The sequence below is a fragment of the Gadus macrocephalus genome, chromosome 18 (genome assembly GCF_031168955.1).
Source record: "Gadus macrocephalus chromosome 18, ASM3116895v1".
In the NCBI taxonomy this organism is placed as follows: Eukaryota; Metazoa; Chordata; class Actinopteri; order Gadiformes; family Gadidae; genus Gadus; species Gadus macrocephalus.
This window is the reverse complement of record NC_082399.1, coordinates 15,315,796-15,334,863: the sequence shown is the minus strand read 5'-3', so window position 1 is coordinate 15,334,863 and position 19,068 is coordinate 15,315,796. Positions and strand designations below refer to the sequence as shown.

The following is a 19,068-nucleotide window of genomic DNA, read 5'->3' as shown; positions in this document are numbered from 1 at the left end:
ATTTATCCAAATTAGCACATACGTAATTCGTTTGCCCATGTTAACAAACAATTTAAAAAAACTTGTAATACATTTTAGGTTTGTCTTGATGTAAGTAATCAACTCAGTCATTTCATTGTGATATCTAAAAGTTAAAAGTTTTACCCTATTTACCCTATTCAGCAGCTGGGAATTTACAGCACCAGTATTGGGTATGTAGTTGGGATCAGAAAAAAACGAGTGAAAAAAGGTGGTGAAATTGCTTTTGTCTAAAACTTGGAAGGACCACAAACACCCACACTTACCCTTTAATATATTGGATGCCTATATCATAATATGTTTCAAATTAAACCGGCTCAGAGAAACATTACATCAAATCTTTTCACATTGTTCTGAAAAAGTGTTAAGGGTAAAAAGCCACATTTCTTGACCCACTGATGATTAGATGATTGATGATTTAAATTCTAGCCCTGTCTATTGCCCTCTGCCTCTCAGCCCCCCTGCATTGTCATCTCCATCCACCCCTTTACCACAAGTCTGGGTGCCGGTTTAGCCATTGTTGGTCTGGCGATGGTTGTTTGTGCGTGAACATGTTTACTGCTGAAGTGGTTTCCTTGGGACCGAGGATCCAGACTGGTCATGAAGGGTCATAACCGTGACGTGTCCTTGGTGGGGCTGGGGTCAGAACAGGAATGAGCAAATTAGGAGTTCAAATAAGTTCACGTTACCATTATACATAGGACTGCATGTTTGGTAGTTCGTGTCTGCAATCAGAACAAGTGAATAGCCTCTGCTTAGTACCTATGGCCTTAAACAAAAACATTTCTCAGTTCACCACACAAAAAAACGAGGGTGTTACCTTTTAGTTAGGGGCTGGCAGATGGTGTGAATGTGTGTGTGTGCGCACACATTTGTGTGTGTGTGTGTGTGTGTGTGTGTGTGTGTGTGTGTGTGTGTGTGTGTGTGTGTGTGTGTGTGTGTGTGTGTGTGTGTGTGTGTGTGTGTGTGTGTGTGTGTGTTTGTGGTGATTGTGGTCAGGGTAAGGTTCTCGCTGCTCCCCACAGACCATGCACTGAGGACATCTGGGCTAAGGTGTGGCCACTCTCATCTAAATCATGGCTCTCGTGTTTACTCAGCTCAAGTTGTTAGTAACAAACGTGCAACACCCACCACACCACAACTGGCTCAGGGCCTAGACTCAGTGCCCACCATCCTCTCTCTGTGTGGGAAACAAGTTGTTGTCTGATCTTGATCGCTGGCTGCTGGTAAACTTTTTACCCTTCACCTAGAGACGTGTTCAGGTCTCGGTGTGTATTGAGCTCAAGCTGCCCCGAAGGGAAAAGAAAGAAAGCTTTCAAAATACTGCCAGCATCAAGGCGTGCCTTTACACTATGGGTTATGTTTACCCAGAGATCGACTACCGGGTTACATGGAGAAACAGTTACCTTGGGAGAACGGTTAACCTGAGAGATACAGTTAGCCAGAGAGGGACAGTTACCCAGAGAGGGACAGATACCTGGAGGGAGATAGTCATCTGGAGAGACCATTAACCATAGAGAGACAGTAATCTAGAGGGGGACAGTAACCCAGAGAGCAGCAGTTCCCAAGAGACAGGCAGTAACTCTAACCTGGATTGACAGTTACCTGGAGAGACAGTTAACCAGAGAGAGACACTTACCCAGAGCTCTGAAGTAACCTGGAGAGAGACAGTTATCCGGAGAGAGACAGTTACCAGAGAGCAGAAGTAACCTGGAGAGAGACATTCAAACGGAGAGAGACAGTAACCAGAGAGTAGAAGTAACCTGGAGAGAGACAGTTAAACAGAGAGACCATTACCAGAGAGCAGAAGTAACCTGGAGAGAGACAGTTACCTAGAGAGGGACCATTGTCTTTAGTGAGACAATGACCCGTAGAGAGACACTTACCTTGAGCAAGTGTCTTGGAAATAATGATGGGAGAGTTTAAACACTAAAAACTTCTTGTTATAGCGAAGCAGTTTAGTTTAAATAATTCTGCTGAATGACAACACAATGCAGCCATCAGTAGCTGGCACATAATAATATATTTACCTGGAGAGAACAGTTACTGGAGAGACATTTACCTGGAGAGAGATGGTTACCTGGATATAAACAGTTATCTGAAGAGAAAGTTACATTGAGAGAGTTACCTGAAGAGATATTTACCTGGAGAGAAACAGTTACCTGGTTAAATATTTCCCTGGAGAGAGACAGTTACATGGAGAGAGACAGTTACATGGAGAGATATTTACCTGGAGAGAGACAGTTACATGGAGAGATATTCACCTGGAAAGAGACTGTCTGTGTACAGCCTGTCTCCAGTTACCTGGAGAGTAAGTGGGTGGTGTAATGTATTGTTTGATTTACTCGACTACGGTCGGTCCCGCCTGGGTACGCGTAGTGCCGTTGGTACGCATGCGCAGTTCAATAAACCTACTGTCAACTCCAAGACTAAAGCGTATCTGTTGACCAGAGTATCTTACAGGTGGGGCCATCAGGTCAGGTCCCAGTCAGTCAGACTGTCAATCAGTCTGTCTGTGTACAGTCAGTCTGTCTGAGGTCAGTCTGTCTGTGGTCAGTCTGTCTGTGTACAGTGTCTCTGTACAGTCAATCAGTCTGTCTGTGGTCAGTCTGTCTGTGTAGAGTCAGTCTGTCTGTGTATAGTCAGTATGTCTCTGTATAGTCAGTATGTCTGTGTATAGTCTGTCTCTGTACAGTCAATCAGTCTGTCTGTGGTCAGTCTGTCTGTGTAGAGTCAGTCTGTCTGTGTATAGTCAGTATGTCTCTGTATAGTCAGTATGTCTGTGTATAGTCTGTCTCTGTACAGTCAATCAGTCTGTCTGTGGTCAGTCTGTCTGTGTAGAGTCAGTCTGTCTGTCTGTCAGTCAGTCTGTCTGTGTATAGTCAGTCTGTTTGTCAGTTAGTCTCTCTGTGTATAGTCAGTCTGTCTGTGTATAGTCAGTCTGTCTGTGTACAGTCAGTCTGTCTGTGTACAGTCAGTCTGTCTCTGTCTGTCTGGGTACACTCAGTCAGACTGCAGGGTCCCATAGGAGCCTCATGGTAAAGCACAATCTGAGATATTATAAACTGGTTGGTTTTTTCACAATATACTTTCTCTCTGCTTCGAATTGCATTAATAATGTAATTGCTATGTTGTTTATTATCTGTTAATATTAATATTTGATATGAAATTATGTATATAATTTCTAGTAGTCTAGTAATCCTGCAGGAAGCATTTAAGTGTTTTTGTTTGTATTTCTAAGGTATAAACTCTCTCCCACATTTATTTCCCCCCTCCTCACGTTATCCTTAACGTGAGCTTTATTCTTTGTTCTGTAAACCGTGTTTGCCAACCATGCTGTTAGCATGGCCCGTGTAATAGACATAGGCGGGGGCTTTTTAATACTTAATAATTACATCATATATTTAATAATTATTTTATTATCTAATTATTATGTCAATTTATCACTTACTTTCTTGTACATTCTGATTTCAAATTCAGTATCTATATATTATTGTGTTGTTATTTTTATTTAAAAACATAAAGTACAATAGCCTACGTATGTAATTTCCCCAATTTATATTCCTTTAGAGACAAGCATTGGTGCACTTAGGATCCACGGGGCCCCCACACTTTACCAGTGTTACACCAATTCTTTACTCCACAACAGATACATCACAAGATGACTGTTCATGCTTTGCTAAGAATGGGATTAAAACACATTATCCAAGAGTAAAATGGCGATGAATGAGAAATAATTATAGATCAATAATACAATAATAAAACATTATGAATTCATATAATAAATACAAAATAAAGGCAATGTGTGAGGTGGATATCTTGCCTGGCCTGGGAGGTTATGGCGCATTCAGTAATCAGAGTTGTGTCATGTGTTCCCCGGTGTACAATCACTCCATCAACAGTTTCCTCAGACAGGAAGCTGGGCCCACAGTGTTTTCCTAGCCCCGCCCTACTCACTCATACACACACACACACACACACACACACACACACGCACACACGCACTCACACACACACACACACACACACACACACAAGCACTCACGCAAGCATGCACGCACGTACGTACACACAAACATACACACAAACACACACACACACACGTACACACATGTACACACACACACACACACACACACACACACACACACACACACACACACACACACACACACACACACACACACACACACACACACGCATACACACACACAAACAGTAGTCCATAGGGGCAACCTAGGAAAAGACAAACAATCGGAAAAATTCCCATGTTTACGGCGCTTCCTTTTTAACAGTAACCATGGTAACCTTCACCGCAACCCACGAAGATAGACTTCAAACGTTTTGAAAGAACCTAATGACTGTATGTGCTAGTGTCCTCTCTCGATGTATTTCACCGTCCCTCACCCCATGCCTGGTTCTATCTCCTCTCTGAATTCTTCTGTTTAATTGTTTCTTTCCAAATAAACATTGCCGTGGCATTGTTATTGAAACATTCTATTGCATTACTTATATATGTAAATATCTGATTTATTATATTATAACATAATCCATGAAATACTTCCAACACATTGAAATTATGAAAAAATTAAATACAAAAAAATTAAAACAAAAGACAATTGCAATTGGAAAGTTTGAATTTCTCTCTGTCTCCCCCTCTCTGTCTATCTTGCCTTCTCTGCCTCACACAAAATAACACACACACACAAACACACAACACTTCCCCCAAACACACACACATGCGTGCTAGGTAAACGAGCGGTGCCAACAAAAGCAGGGCTGGACTAACTTCAGACCCACTCTGCTCCCAAACCCAGAGGACAGACGTCTTGGACAGGATATTGACCTGATTTAAGACTGACGGACTCAGGGCCTGAGGAGCCTACTCACAGATCAACTGCTGCCTATCAGTTCCATGCCTGATTATTTTGCCTTCTGACCGGCTGCTACTGCCACTGATTGACTCCTTACTACCTGATTCAACAGTCATCAACAGCCATCTATCAACCACCATGCTTGTCCACCTGCTCTTTACCACTCTATTCTCAGGTACGATTTTGCTATCGCTAATTTATTACAACACACGCTCTCTTACACACACGCACACACACAGGTACAGACCCGGTGTAATCTCAGTGGAGATCAGTATGCTATCAGCCAGGTTCGGTGGGCATTTCCTGCCAGATTCCTTTGAGAGTTTGAGTAGGACTGCGTGTTTGTGTGTGTTGCTGTTTTTCTCTGAGCAGTGGGGCAATGTGGTTCATGGTAGAGAGATTACCTTTAATTTGTCAGTCATTGACTCATTAGTTATTAGTCCTAAGGCCTTCATAGGTCTCTGTATCTGCATTAGACGCGTAGAGAGTGCCACTTCAGTAATGAAATGACTTTCAAGGGACCCCTGAATTCAGAGTCATCTACTGAATTCAGGGGTTTGTTTTTAGCGGTTGAATTTAGAACTTTATATGTTGTTGATAGGTTGCACAACGAGCATAACAAGCACTTGACTAACACTAATGATAAATACAGAAAATGACAAACTTTGTCTTTCTGGTTCATGTAGCTACTCTGCCCACCGTCCAGACATTTTCTAATTATTATTTTATTTTGTAAGGAGTGCACCAAGTTTGACTGTTTGCTTTGACTGTTCTGGGCCTCACTTGTAAGCTGCTATATAACTTCATGTATTGAAACCCATCTAAAAGCATCCACTATAGCAGGGGTCAGCAACCTTTTGGATGTCCCGTTGCCACTTTAGAATGTTTAAAAATAATTCAAAGACCCCCGTTACGCCTGTAACGAATTTCATAATATGCATTCATTTATTTATTGCTTTACTGTAGCTTCTCGTCTCCCTGTCTAGAGTGACAATGCAAAAATATCATCTACACGCACACACACAGACACACACACACACACACATGCTTATCTTTTTTGTTCAAATGTATTTAAATGACCTAGGCACAAAATAAAATGTATTAAATCTTACAGATTGTGTGCGGCCCCTGTCAGGGTTGCCAACCTCTGCTTTATATTTTAATAAAAAACATGTTTTTCTCCTGGCAGGTATTCGCTCAGGCAACATGACGAACAGCTCAGGGAGAGAGGAGCTGAGGTTGGGAGGGTCCTTAGAGGAGAGCAACCTCACCTTGGTTACAAAGCATAATGGTGAGCAGAAATATTAGCAGAAAAAGTTTATCAGTATGGCCTAGATCCTGTTTTTTTGACGGTACGACCAAATCTCAGTTCATAGTGAACAGGGAGCATCACAGTCTACCCTCATTAAAAAACTTTCCTTGCCTAAGGAAAGGTTAGCAATCTACGAAGCATGGTAAACCACGATATACCATGGTTAAAATGTTAAAAGAAATCAGTGACTTTTCTAAGACTTTTCTAAGAGTATGTTTTTGTTTACTTCCAACCAGATTCAGCAAGTGCCAATACAGCAAAAACATCACTCTGATTGGCTGAATTTCTGAACTTCAGACAAGGCTGCAGCCATATTTTAAATGAGTTACGCACAGCAAGGCCCAGCCTGAGCTTTTACCAAATGCAAAAATGAATATCTCATGACGCCAGCATCCTCGACACCACTTGTAAACTGTTTTGCATTGAAGATGCCCCTACCCCTAGATTAGAAATGTGCTATTGTATGCATAGCTTCTTATTGGCTGGTCATAGGATAACCCTGCTGATTAGCTAATGTACACACCAGTCCTCCACTTGTTGACACTGAACTAACGGGGTGTTAACAGAGAGCTGAAAACAACAGCGGTACTCCTTTAACGTTCCCATAACGACCACCATGAACCCTGAAGGTACGGTGGAGCCGGAGCGGGCTCCGTCCTCCCGGGCCTCAGAGGAGCTGGCCCAACTGGAGGCTCCGTTCGGTCTGCCTCCTGATGCCAAACTGAACCTGACCACAGAGGAGGACGGTGAGAATCATCTACCGCTTCTTCATATCATTTGCCTCGTCTTCCTCATATCATCTGCCTCATCTTCCTCATATATAATCTCCATATAGGCCCATCTCAGTCATCTTCTTAATAAGAAGATGACTGAGATGGGCCTATATGGAGATTATATATGAGGAAGATGAGGCAGATGATTAGAAGGACGATGAAGGTGAGATGAGAAGTTCTTATCTCACCTTCGTCCTCCTTCTAAACTCGTCTTCCTCATTATCAGCCGCATATTATCTTCTGCCTGAGCAGTGAGGAGAATGTGATGTTTACGTTAATCTATCGTTTATTAATAATGATTCAAGAATATTAATTATCACTTTTGCTAGATATTTAGCTTAAATTCATCAGAGTCATGGGGAGAGAGGTCGTGGGATGGGCGAGAGTTCATGGGATCAGAGGTCATGGGATCAGGGGTCGTGGGATGGGAGAGAGGTCGTGGGTTGGGAGAGAGGTTAAAGTCCTGTTCCAGGGTCCTGTGTTCCAGGGTCCTGTGTTCCAGGGTCCTGTTCCAGGGTCCTGTGTTCCAGGGTCCTGTTCCAGGGTCCTGTGTTCCAGGGTCCTGTTCCAGGGACCTGTTCCAGGGTCCTGTGTTCCAGGGTCCTGTTCCAGGGTCCTGTGTTCCAGGGTCCTGTTCCAGGGTCCTGTTCCAGGGACCTGTTCCAGGGTCCTGTTCCAGGGTCCTGTTCCAGGGACCTGTTCCAGGGTCCTGTGTTCCAGGGTCCTGTTCCAGGGTCCTGTTCCAGGGTCCTGTCTTCCTGGGTCCTTCCGCTCCTCTGTTGATCAGATGATGGGGTGAGGGCGAAAGACCCCAAAACGGTGTTGTTGTTAAGGGCCCGTGTGCCAGCGTTAAGGGCCCTGTTTAATGAAGACCATGTTTTTCTCCTGGCAGGTATTCGCTCAGGCAACGTGACGAACAGCTCAGGGAGAGAGGAGCTTAGGTGGGGAGGGTCCTTAGAGGAGAGCAACCTCACCTCGGTTACAAAGCATAATGGTGAGCAGAAATATGAGCACATTGTCTGGTCTTTTCCAACAAATGTTCAAATGATATGACCTAATTTCAGTTCATGATGAAAACAACAGCGGTACTCCTTTAACGTTCCCATAACGACCACCATGAACCCTGAAGGTACGGTGGAGCCGGGGCGGGCTCCGTTCTCCCGGGCCTCAGAGGAGCTGGCCCAACTGGAGGCTCCGTTCGGTCTGCCTCCTGACGCCAAACTGAACCTGACCACAGAGGAGGACGGTGAGAATCATCTACCGCTTCCTCATATCATCTGCCTTGTCTTCCTCAAATCATCTGCCTCGTCTTCCTCATATCATCTGCCTCATCTTCCTCATATAATCTCTGTATAGGCTGATCTCCATCATCTTCTTATCTCACCTACATCGTCCTTCTAATCTCGTCTCCCTCATTATCTTTATCAGCCTCATATCATCCTCGTCGCCATATCTTCCTCAACTAATCTTCTGCCTGAGCAGTGAGAAGACTGTGTTATTGACGTTCATCCACTGTGATACAGAGGTTATTAATAATTGTTCAGGAATAATTCATTACCACTTAAAATATATGTTGCAATGTGACAATGTGTCATTAATGACACAAGGGCGGCAGTAGCTCAGGAGGTAGACCGGATTGACCGGAAGGTTGCTAGTTCGATCCCCGGCCCCTTCTAGTGTCGAGGGGTCCCTGAGTAAGACACCTCACCCTGATTGCTCCTGACAAGCTGGCTGTCAGGAGAAAATCAGGGTGAGGTGTCTTTGGTTGACCCCGCCGTCGGTGTGCGAATGTGTTAGTGAATGGTTGTAAGTTGTTTTGGATAAAAGTGTCAGCAAAATCCCCTAAATGCAAATGTAAAATGTAGTGCAGTTCCCACTAGTGCAGTGGCCACTTGTTAACTTTGGTAGAAACTGAGACACAGACTAGGAGGAGGAGGGAGCACATTCTGTAGCCAGCGGTGCCCAATGGCCCAGGAAACCTCCCAAACAAAGGAGATGAACATTCAAGGCTGTGAGGGCTTGGCCAAGAACACTGTGCCAGGGTAGTGGGAACATTAGCATCCTTCTTTTGATCAAGAAGATAGATGGGGTCAACCATAAACATGCTGTCCCCTTGCCTCAGATAGAGGAATCCCTCATCTCCCTGTCTAGAGAAGATTGGTACTGTACCATTGATCTGTTTAGCTACTGGCAGTTAGAGGTGGACCCAGCTGATTGTTAGAGAACTGCAGAATGTGTCAGTACTAGCCACTAGAACAACAGTTATACTGCATGCTGAGGAACAAACTGATTTGGGAACATCCAGAGAATGGGAGGAATGTCTGTTGAAGGAAAGCTGCTATATGAACATCAACCAGACTATATTCCTGTTAAAAAAACATTCCTCTGCTTCTCTCAGGAAACAAACCAATCATCTCTGTCGACACTTTCGCCCTGAGAACCTGGAAGAGTTGATCTACAAAAAGCATGAGCATTTGAGAATCTGGGAATTTACATTGCATTCTTATTGAGCTTTAGTTATTTTTAGTTGGTAACAAAATGATGCTTTGCTGTTTAATATTTTCAGAAATAATATTGAACTAAAATGAATATGAGTTGAACTCTTTACAATTAACAAAGCAAATTCAAGCTAATAAATTCAAGAAAATGAATAATCCCCCAAATGTCCCCCCTCTCTGCTGCCCCTTCTCTGCCATTGAGAAGAGTTGCCGTAAGGCCCCTGTGATTGACGGGCATGATGGACTCCCAAAACCTCTCAGGGAAGAGAGGCCCTGATTGCTCAGAAATTAACCTTAAATCCAAACGGTCTCATACGGAGGCGGGCTTACAGTCACCCAGAACAGATATTGTCAGCGCAACAGATCTGGCGGTGGCATTACCAAAAAACGATACTCATATGACAGCTATTGCTCAATTTTATCAACAGCACCTTTAAGGAGCATGTAGGGGTTAGGAGGAAATCCTAGCCTAGGATACCTACAGGTAGTGGACACGGAGATTGCGGAACCAAGCACCTTTTTACTAACCATTAACTACAAAACCCTGCCTCCTGCCACCCCTCCAGAAAATTTCCAGGATCAGGAGGAGATGTATCCTCACAGACATTGCCACCAGCAGTTGCTGGAGCAGTTCATCGACAGACAATGTGGCTGGGAGTTTGAGGACAAAATGGAGGCCATCGGGGCCCAGCAATGGTGCTCCTTCGACCATGTCATCAGGTGAGGAGACATGGGGTGAGAGGTTGTGGGATGTGAGGTCATGGGTGAGGTGAGAGGTAATGAATGGGGTGATATGTTTTGCGTGAGAGGTTGTGGGTTGGGTGGGAGGTCATGGCTTTAGTGAGAGGTGATGGGGTGAAAGATGGGCCGAGAGAGCCCCCTCCTTCTCCTCAGTAAAGCCAGTCAGTTCATTAGATGGAGAGAGTGATAGAAGAATGACAATAGAAAGAGTAGAAGACAGGAGATGGTAGGGTAGAGTGGACGGTAGGGTATACACTAGAGTTAACCAGAAAATAGAAAATCTTAAACAGTCAGGGATAGAATGGAACGGAGTAGAGTAGAGTGGAACATAAAGAACATAAACAACTGGGATATAATAGAACAGAGTAGAGTAGATTAGAACACAAAAGAACGGAACGGACTAGGATAGAACAATCCGTGTATGGTTCGTTCTTTGAATATTCCGATTTAAAACAAAATCAGAAAAAACAATTAACAGTCGTTTTTTGTTTTTTTGGATTTGGTTTTGAATCGGAGAAAGTGAAAAAGGAATAAACAAATAAACAGCATTTTATTTTGTGTTTTTGTGTTTTGTGTGTTGGTTTTTTGAACCCGAAACAGAAAAACTAAAACAAAAATAGTTATAGGCTACACCAGAAGGCAGCGAAGAAAAAAGAGCCAACCACCTAAACCAGCAATAGACTGTCTAATTATATTTAGCCTTAGTTATGGATGCACTTGAACCTTATGGTGATTTTATTCGTGAACTATTTGACACTGGAAAGACACACGACGCGATCAGTACCGCTCTAAAGCAATCTGGTGTCCCGAAGTGCTCCGTTATGACGGTGAGGAGGTTCTGTGTTGAGCACAACCTTCGAAGAAGCAATCTAGTTTCCGATTTAGTTTCAGATCGTCCACTCGTGACTGCGTTCACACCAAAAGATGCATTTGCTGCCCGAACGCATTGTCGCCGAAGTTTTGCGGCGCAGCAAATCAAGTTTTGCTGCGCCGCAAAAAGGTTTTGACGCGCAGCAAAAGTTTTGCTGCGCCGCAGTTTTGCAGCGCGGGAAGTTTCGCGGCACGGCAAGTTTTGCCCGCGGTGCTTCTGAATTCATTCACAACCATGGCCGACATTACGAGCATTGCATGTCTTTACCTGTTGTGGAAGAGGGAGAGATGTCGGAATGCCCGTCGTTTATGGGTTCATGAGACCATTCGGAGCCTGGAAGGCTGGTGCTGCCTGGCACCCAACTGGGTTTTGTTTGGGGTTGTTATTCTAGCCCTTTAGCATACTCATAGTTTAGTTTAACTGTAAACACAACTACACTACAAAATGCTGATTTGTGGGTTTTTTCGAGTTACTAAATAAATGTAACGGTAGTGAACTCGAGGTCACTCCAAGGGAGTAACACTGATTGGCTGTTACGGCATGTCACTCAGTGGCAACGCCTCAGTGGCAACGCTGTTGAACGCTGATTGGCTGTCATCACGCGTTTGCTGCCGAAAAGTTGAAATATTTCAACTCGAGCAGCATTTGACGCACCGCAAAATACGTGAACGGGCGTGCTGCGCTGCAAATCAGATTTTGCCGCGCCGCAAATCAAATTTTGCTGCCGGTTTTCTCGGCAGCAAGTGCTGCGGCAGCAAAGCAGCAACGCGTCTCTACATTCACTTTCAATGGGATCGTGCTGCGCGTCAACTTTTTGCATCTTTTGGTGTGAACGCTCGCCGGCTCCCACGGAAAACAATAAAGCTGGCCATTGTAGAATGCGAGAGACTCGATGGAACGTTTGAACGTCTTTATATGTATTTTTTTTAATCCGCGTGCCCTTTTCCCGGCATTCATTGCGGTTTTATCTAAATATCACGCAAACTAAACAAGCAACTGGATTATTCAGTTTTCCCGTTTTGATTTAAAAAACAGAAAAATACAGTTTATTTGTATATTCCTTTCGCCCTTTTTCGGCTTCAAAACCAAATCAGAAAAAACAAAAAACGACTCTGTTAATTGTTTTTTCTGATTTTGTTTTAAATCGGAATATTCAAAGAACGAACCATACACGGATTCAGAACCCAACAAATCAGATAACACGTTGATACCGCAGAAGCAGTTTCCTACATAACACTTCCTCTATGCACGGTTAAGTGCAGTCGGCATTAGCATCACACTCTGCCCTGACAACAGACGTTTCCTCAACTGATAGGAGAGGGCCCTGAGACACACACACAAACCCACACTGCACAATGCATGAACAAAGAAGCACACACACCAACACATATTATGCAAACACACACGCACACACACACGTTTACACACGCACTTATATAAACACATATTAAGAAACACGGACAAGCTAACCGGCATTAAGTTAGTTTAATATTCAACATTCATTTAACATTCAAAATACAAACCTATAATGCGCTTCAACCATTTGAGTGAATGATGTCAAACAAACTGTGCAACATACTGATTAATGTCCCTCATGTGCCACAAGGCTTATTTTTCAAACATATATTTTCATCGATTTTTTATTTTTTTATTTTTTAACTTATTATGCTCCTTGACCTTTTGACCTCAAGATGTCAAACCAACTGTATAATACAGACAATAATAACCCCCATGTGCCACAAGGCTTGTTTTTCAAATATATAATTTTAGCAATTTTCTACAATTAATATAAAATAAATAAATAAACGTATTATGCTCCTTGACCTTTTGACCTCAAGATATCAAACCAACTGTATAACACAGATAATAATAACCACCATGTGCCACAAGGCTTATTTTTCAAATATATATTTTCAGCTTTTTAGTATGTGGGTAGTATGGAACATGCCAAGTTGAAACAGTAAATTTTCACTTCTCATGTACAACTGCTTGCAAGGCTGATCTTGTCAGTAATCGTGAAATCTTAAGTGTAGCACGTTTTTGGAAACATTGGTTGAGTTACTAAAATCTTTAATTCAGTCATAAGATTATTTTTTTGTCCAGCATTTTCTTATTTTTTGCAGTTGAATAACCTATTATCCATCCTCTTCAAATGGCTTTAAAAGTATCCTTTTCTATTTGGGCTGATTGTCCTGAGATCCGATAAATGGCTAAGAAATCAGACATTTCTTTCTATTAATTTATTATTATTTTCAAAATCACATCAAAATGTAACATTGACGATCTCTATCGTAACTCTATATTTAGTTTTCTTTCCGTCTTCTTACTGTCCTTGTGTCCTGGTGCCTATAGATAGAAAAATGTAATTACTAATTTTAAAGCATTAAAAAGTTTGTATTGACTCAAAATAATAAAAAGCTGAAAAGATATATTTGAAAAATAAGCCCTTGTGGCACACGGAGGTTATTATTATCTGTGTTATACAGTCGGTTTGATATCTTGAGGTCAAAAGGTCAAGGAGCATAATACGTTCATTTATTTCTTTTATATTAATTGTAGAAAATTGCTAAAATGATATGTTTGAAAAATAAGCCTTGTGGCACAGGGGGGTTATTATTATCTGTGTTATGCATTTGGTTTGATATCTTCAGGTCAAAAGGTCGAGGAGCATAATAAGTATATGTATTTATTTTATATTAATTGTAGAAAATTGCTAAAATGATATATTTGAAAAACAAGCCTTGTGGCACATGGGGGTTATTATTGTCTGTATTATACAGTTGGTTTGACATCTTGAGGTCAAAAGGTCAAGGAGCATAATACGTTTATTTATAAATGTTATATTAATTTTAAAAAAACGCTGAAATGATATGTTTGAAAAATAAGCCTTGTGGCACAGGGGGTTATTATTATCTGTGTTATGCACATGGTTTGATATCTTCAGGTCAAAAGGTGGAGGAGCATAATAAGTATATGTATTTATTTTATATTAATTGTAGAAAATTGCTAAAATGATATGTTTGAAAAACAAGCCTTGTGGCACATGGGGGTTATTATTGTCTGTATTATACAGTTGGTTTGACATCTTGAGGTCAAAAGGTCAAGGAGCATAATACGTTTATTTATAAATTTTATATAAATTTTAAAAAAACGCTGAAATTATATATTTGAAAAACAAGCCTTGTGGCACATGGGGGTTATTATTGTCTGTATTATACAGTTGGTTTGACATCTTGAGGTCAAAAGGTCAAGGAGCATAATACGTTTATTTAGAAATTTTATATTAATTTAAAAAAAACGCTGAAATGATATATTTGAAAAACAAGCCTTGTGGCACATGGGGGTTATTATTGTCTGTATTATACAGTTGGTTTGACATCTTGAGGTCAAAAGGTCAAGGAGCATAATACGTTTATTTATAAATTTTATATAAATTTTGAAAAAACGCTGAAATTATATATTTGAAAAACAAGCCTTGTGGCACATGGGGGTTATTATTGTCTGTATTATACAGTTGGTTTGACATCTTGAGGTCAAAAGGTCAAGGAGCATAATACGTTTATTTATAAATTTTATATAAATTAAAAAAAAACGCTGAAATTATATATTTGAAAAACAAGCCTTGTGGCACATGGGGGTTATTATTGTCTGTATTATACAGTTGGTTTGACATCTTGAGGTCAAAAGGTCAAGGATCATAATACGTTTATTTAGAAATTTTATATAAATTTTAGAAAAACGCTGAAATGATATATTTGAAAAACAAGCCTTGTGGCACATGGGGGTTATTATTGTCTGTATTATACAGTTGAAAAAAAAAGAAGTAAAAAATCAATGAAAATATATATTTGAAAAATAAGCCTTGTGGCACATGAGGGACATTAATCAGTATGTTGCACAGTTTGTTTGACATCATTCACTCAAATGGTTGAAGCGCATTATAGGTTTGTATTTTGAATGTTAAATGAATGTTGAATATTAAACTAACTTAATGCCGGTACAGGACAGTATGTACACACATTGATGCACTGTTACGGCACCACCACATGGTCGGAGATGGTACCAAATAACAGATGGGCTGCGTTGGAAACAATTAATTTATTTAAGCATTGCTTCAGACACATGGTGGGATGGTTATTAAATCAACGAAAGGAAATGGAACAAAACAGAAAGGAAACTCTAACTAAACCTAACTCTGGGGCCGGGGGAACAAACTATTTTCCTCCGGAACAGAAAGAAAAGTAGGCGAGTCTGCCGGGTCTTCAAACTACACGCTGCTCTAACCTGAACTAATAACGTCAAAACAACCGTCGCCAACCACCAACGCATAAATGATAAGAAAAGCAAGAATGTTCCCACATGAGAAATTGGGGCTTGACAGCAACTTGCAGACAGTAGATCAATAAATCATACACATAAGACACAAAGTGCCGGCGTGACACAGCGTGAAATCTGACTCCGGTTACTGTTTTCACGCTGTGCCATAAATGAATGAACTAATTGTAATGAGTTTGTTGTTCCAACGATTGTTGGAATAAATTAATGTTTCATTGAAGGAATTAATGAAATAGTGTTTGAATTAATAAATAAAATAATGTCCGGTTTGAATGGATAAAATAATGTTTGAAATGAATGTATGATTGCAAAAATGTTTCAATGAATGGAGTAATGTTTCAATGAATGAATAGAAGGACATTGGGGAGGGACCTGTCTTATTGCTGCTGATGTCCCCGTGTGCCGCCTGGCTGCAGTCCCTACAACAAGCTCTCCTCCTGCCTGGAGGAGCTGTGTGCCGCGCTGGACTGCTACTACCCCAACCCCACCGTGCAGGAATTCTTCCTCCTCCGGCACGCCACCTACTTCCTCCACTGCCCCGAGGAGGGCGCGGCGCTTCCCGACGCCCCCCACGCCCTGGTGGTGGTTCTGACGCTGGGCCCAGTCAGCCTCATCCCCCTCCTCGTCTACCTGGTCATCCGGAAGAGCAACGGGCGGGACTGAGTCCCCGCCCCAGCACAAAACTAGAGGAATAACTACAAGTAGCACTGGAGTTAACATGCTAGATGGAATTATTTTTAAATTAGCATTCAAGCAATCATAATGCTGTAGCAATAAGTGGCATCAAAGCCAACACATTAGCTTGGAGGGAAATAACCTGAGAGCTAGAACATAACACTGGTAACTCTATGAATGCATACATTATGATTCACTTGTATAGGCAAATGGTGCACGGGTTGATATCCATTCATGTATTGTTTCATCTGATCTGAATTAGATGAATTAAGGTTTAATTCTGGCGAAAATTTTACCCACAGCGAACGCTTCCAAATCAGCTTTTTTTAACCACTAATATTGCTCAAAATTGCACCAAACCTCTGCAGTAGCATGATTAGGGTCCCTACACATCAAACAAAGCAACTTAGTTAGCATACCGGGAGTTTATTAAAAAAGACAGTTTTCCAAGTTTGTGCACACAAGTCCACACAAGTCGATAACCGGCTACGGTAAATAATTTAATAGAGGCGCCCACAAATTTAACTTAACAATCTCCCTTCCTGATACTTAAAAGAATTGCCGCCTCTATTATATTATTATTTACGTTATTATTATTTACGTCAAATTCCTATTTCCATCCCACTGGAAATGGGGACTTTGAAATATCATCAGTTTTATGCCTATTTACTCTAATGTTATGAATGTTTTTATGAAAGTTGATTGCTTCACTTCCTGTATGTCTATGACCCCCATGTTGATATTCTTTGTAACCTTTTGAATATCATTTACATCTATCAATCTTAATTGATTGAATTCACGCAATTATCTAGGATTATCTAATACAATTAAATGAATGTATACAATTAAGCACTGGAATGGCGGAGGTAAAGTTAACATAAACTTCCGTTGTGCCCCATAAAAGCGTGTCGGACTAGTCTGTCCCAAATAAGAAGAATAAATGTCCTCCTTTGGTCACTCCAATTCTTTATTGAAAGAAAAGCTTCCTTCACAGTAAAACAAACACACTGCGTTACACACAATGCCAAGCCTTTGATTCAGACAACATACACAATGCGTGGTTTAAGAGATAGCAGCATCCATACTAATCACCATGGCATGACGAAAGAAGCTACTAAACATCATCTACATTCGCTGGATGAAGATTATGAAAGTAAAACACCCATTTCTCGCTAGAAATGTTATCGAAACATTATTAATTCCCAAACTATCTTTTCAATTCAACTCATCTATGTCAATATCTCCAGCCCCTCCCCAACTCACTCATACAACTTGGAAGCACAAGTTAAAGTAGCATCTAGCTGCAGCCCTGGAGAAGCCTGTGGGGTGATAGAAGATACAACAACGGAAAAACACCCTTGTTCTACCTTACCCTCACCCTGACAATAACACTTTCCATTACCATAACATAACCCTAACCTTAAACCCTAAATCTAACCAATACCCTTACCTTGACCCCTTAACCTTCCCATCACCCAAGCCTTGTCACCTTAACCTAACCATAACTTTAAAAAATAACCCTAACCATAACCTCAAGAACTGACCATAACACCTTAACCTAATCATAATCTTAACCATAACTAGGTTGATTGGCCAGAATAAAAGCCAATCAGCTGGACCCGGTCCAGGGAGGTGAAGTGGGAATTTGTCAAGCTCCTCCCCTTTCGCTCTGCAGCCAGCACCAATTGGTTGATTTGGGTCAGATTGACAAACAACCAATAGGAGATCCTTTGCTAGGACATTTACTGTGACTTATTGAATTCACATCGCTGGGATTGAACCCAGTATTTTCAAAATAACAGACATACATAACATACCGAGTATTGGTGAACAGAATGGAATATAATAAATCTGTAAGTGAATTGATTTTCAAACAAAGCTGTATCCTGTGAGTGAGATAATGGGTTGAAAGCAGTTTCACATTTCATAAGCAGTTTCACCCTTCATAAGCAGTTTCACCCTTCATAAGCAGTTTCACCCTTCATAAGCAGCTTCACCCTTCATAAGCAGCTTCACCCTTCATAAGCAGCTTCACCCTTCATAAGCAGCTTCACCCTTCATAAGCAGCTTCACCCTTCATTAAGCAGTTCCACCCCTATCGTCTTGGTCTAAGAGGAGCCAGACGCTGCGGTCCACAATCATTTCCTGTGTGAGCAGTCTTAATTAATGTGTGAGACGCGGTGAGGGCGGGGCAGAGGAAGGGAGGTTGTTTGGGGAACAGCCAGCATTTGCATCAAGCTTCCCCGACGACAGACAATTCCCGGCTGTGAGGAGAGAGAGCCCTGAGATAAAGGGAACTGCTTTCCCTTACCCTGATGCAAACACAAACACAAGCAAATATATATTAACACACATATTAAGAAACATTGAAATACTGTTTGGGTTAATTCATCCAATAATTTATGAATGAAATAATGTTTGATTGACAGGATGTAAGGTTTAAGTTAAGTTATCTTTTATTTATCCCCTTTTCAGGGGGAAATTCTTCTCTGCTTTTGACCCATCCGGGTAGCCGGTGAACACATACACACACAGAGGTCAACACAGAGGTCCACACAGAGGTCCACACATAGGTCCACACAGAGGTCCACACAGAGGTCCACACAGAGGTCCACACACAGAGGTCCACACACAGAGGTCCACACACAGAGGTCCACACACAGAGGTCCACACAGAGGTCCACACACAGAGGTCCACACAGAGGTCCACACAGAGGTCCACACACAGAGGTCCACACAGAGGTCCACACACAGAGGTCCACACAGAGGTCCGGGGGACTCCTGGAGCAGTGGGCTTCTGCGTTGCAGCGCCTGGGGATGGGGATTTCAGGCACATCATCCGTGGGGGCTCGGGATCGAGCTGGCCACCCTCCGGTTACCAGTCCAACTCCCTAACCAGTATGGATGCCCCCTTAAAAAAATAATGTTTCAATGAATCAAGGAAATAAATAGCTTGATTGAACAAGTACAAT

The 19,068-nt window shown here is 41.8% G+C and overlaps 1 protein-coding gene across 1 annotated transcript; it reads left to right on the top strand.

Annotated features, from left to right (window-relative positions):
- Positions 1 to 4,769: 4,769 nt before the first annotated feature.
- Positions 4,770 to 17,054, top strand: LOC132446354 (uncharacterized). The gene is made up of 7 exons (XM_060036608.1): positions 4,770 to 5,067; positions 6,082 to 6,183; positions 6,834 to 6,950; positions 7,870 to 7,971; positions 8,107 to 8,223; positions 10,042 to 10,195; positions 15,839 to 17,054. Exons 1-7 carry the CDS (start codon positions 5,031 to 5,033, stop codon positions 16,083 to 16,085), a joined length of 876 nt encoding a protein of 291 aa, XP_059892591.1. The 5' UTR covers positions 4,770 to 5,030; the 3' UTR covers positions 16,086 to 17,054.
- The last annotated feature ends 2,014 nt before the right edge of the window (positions 17,055 to 19,068 follow it).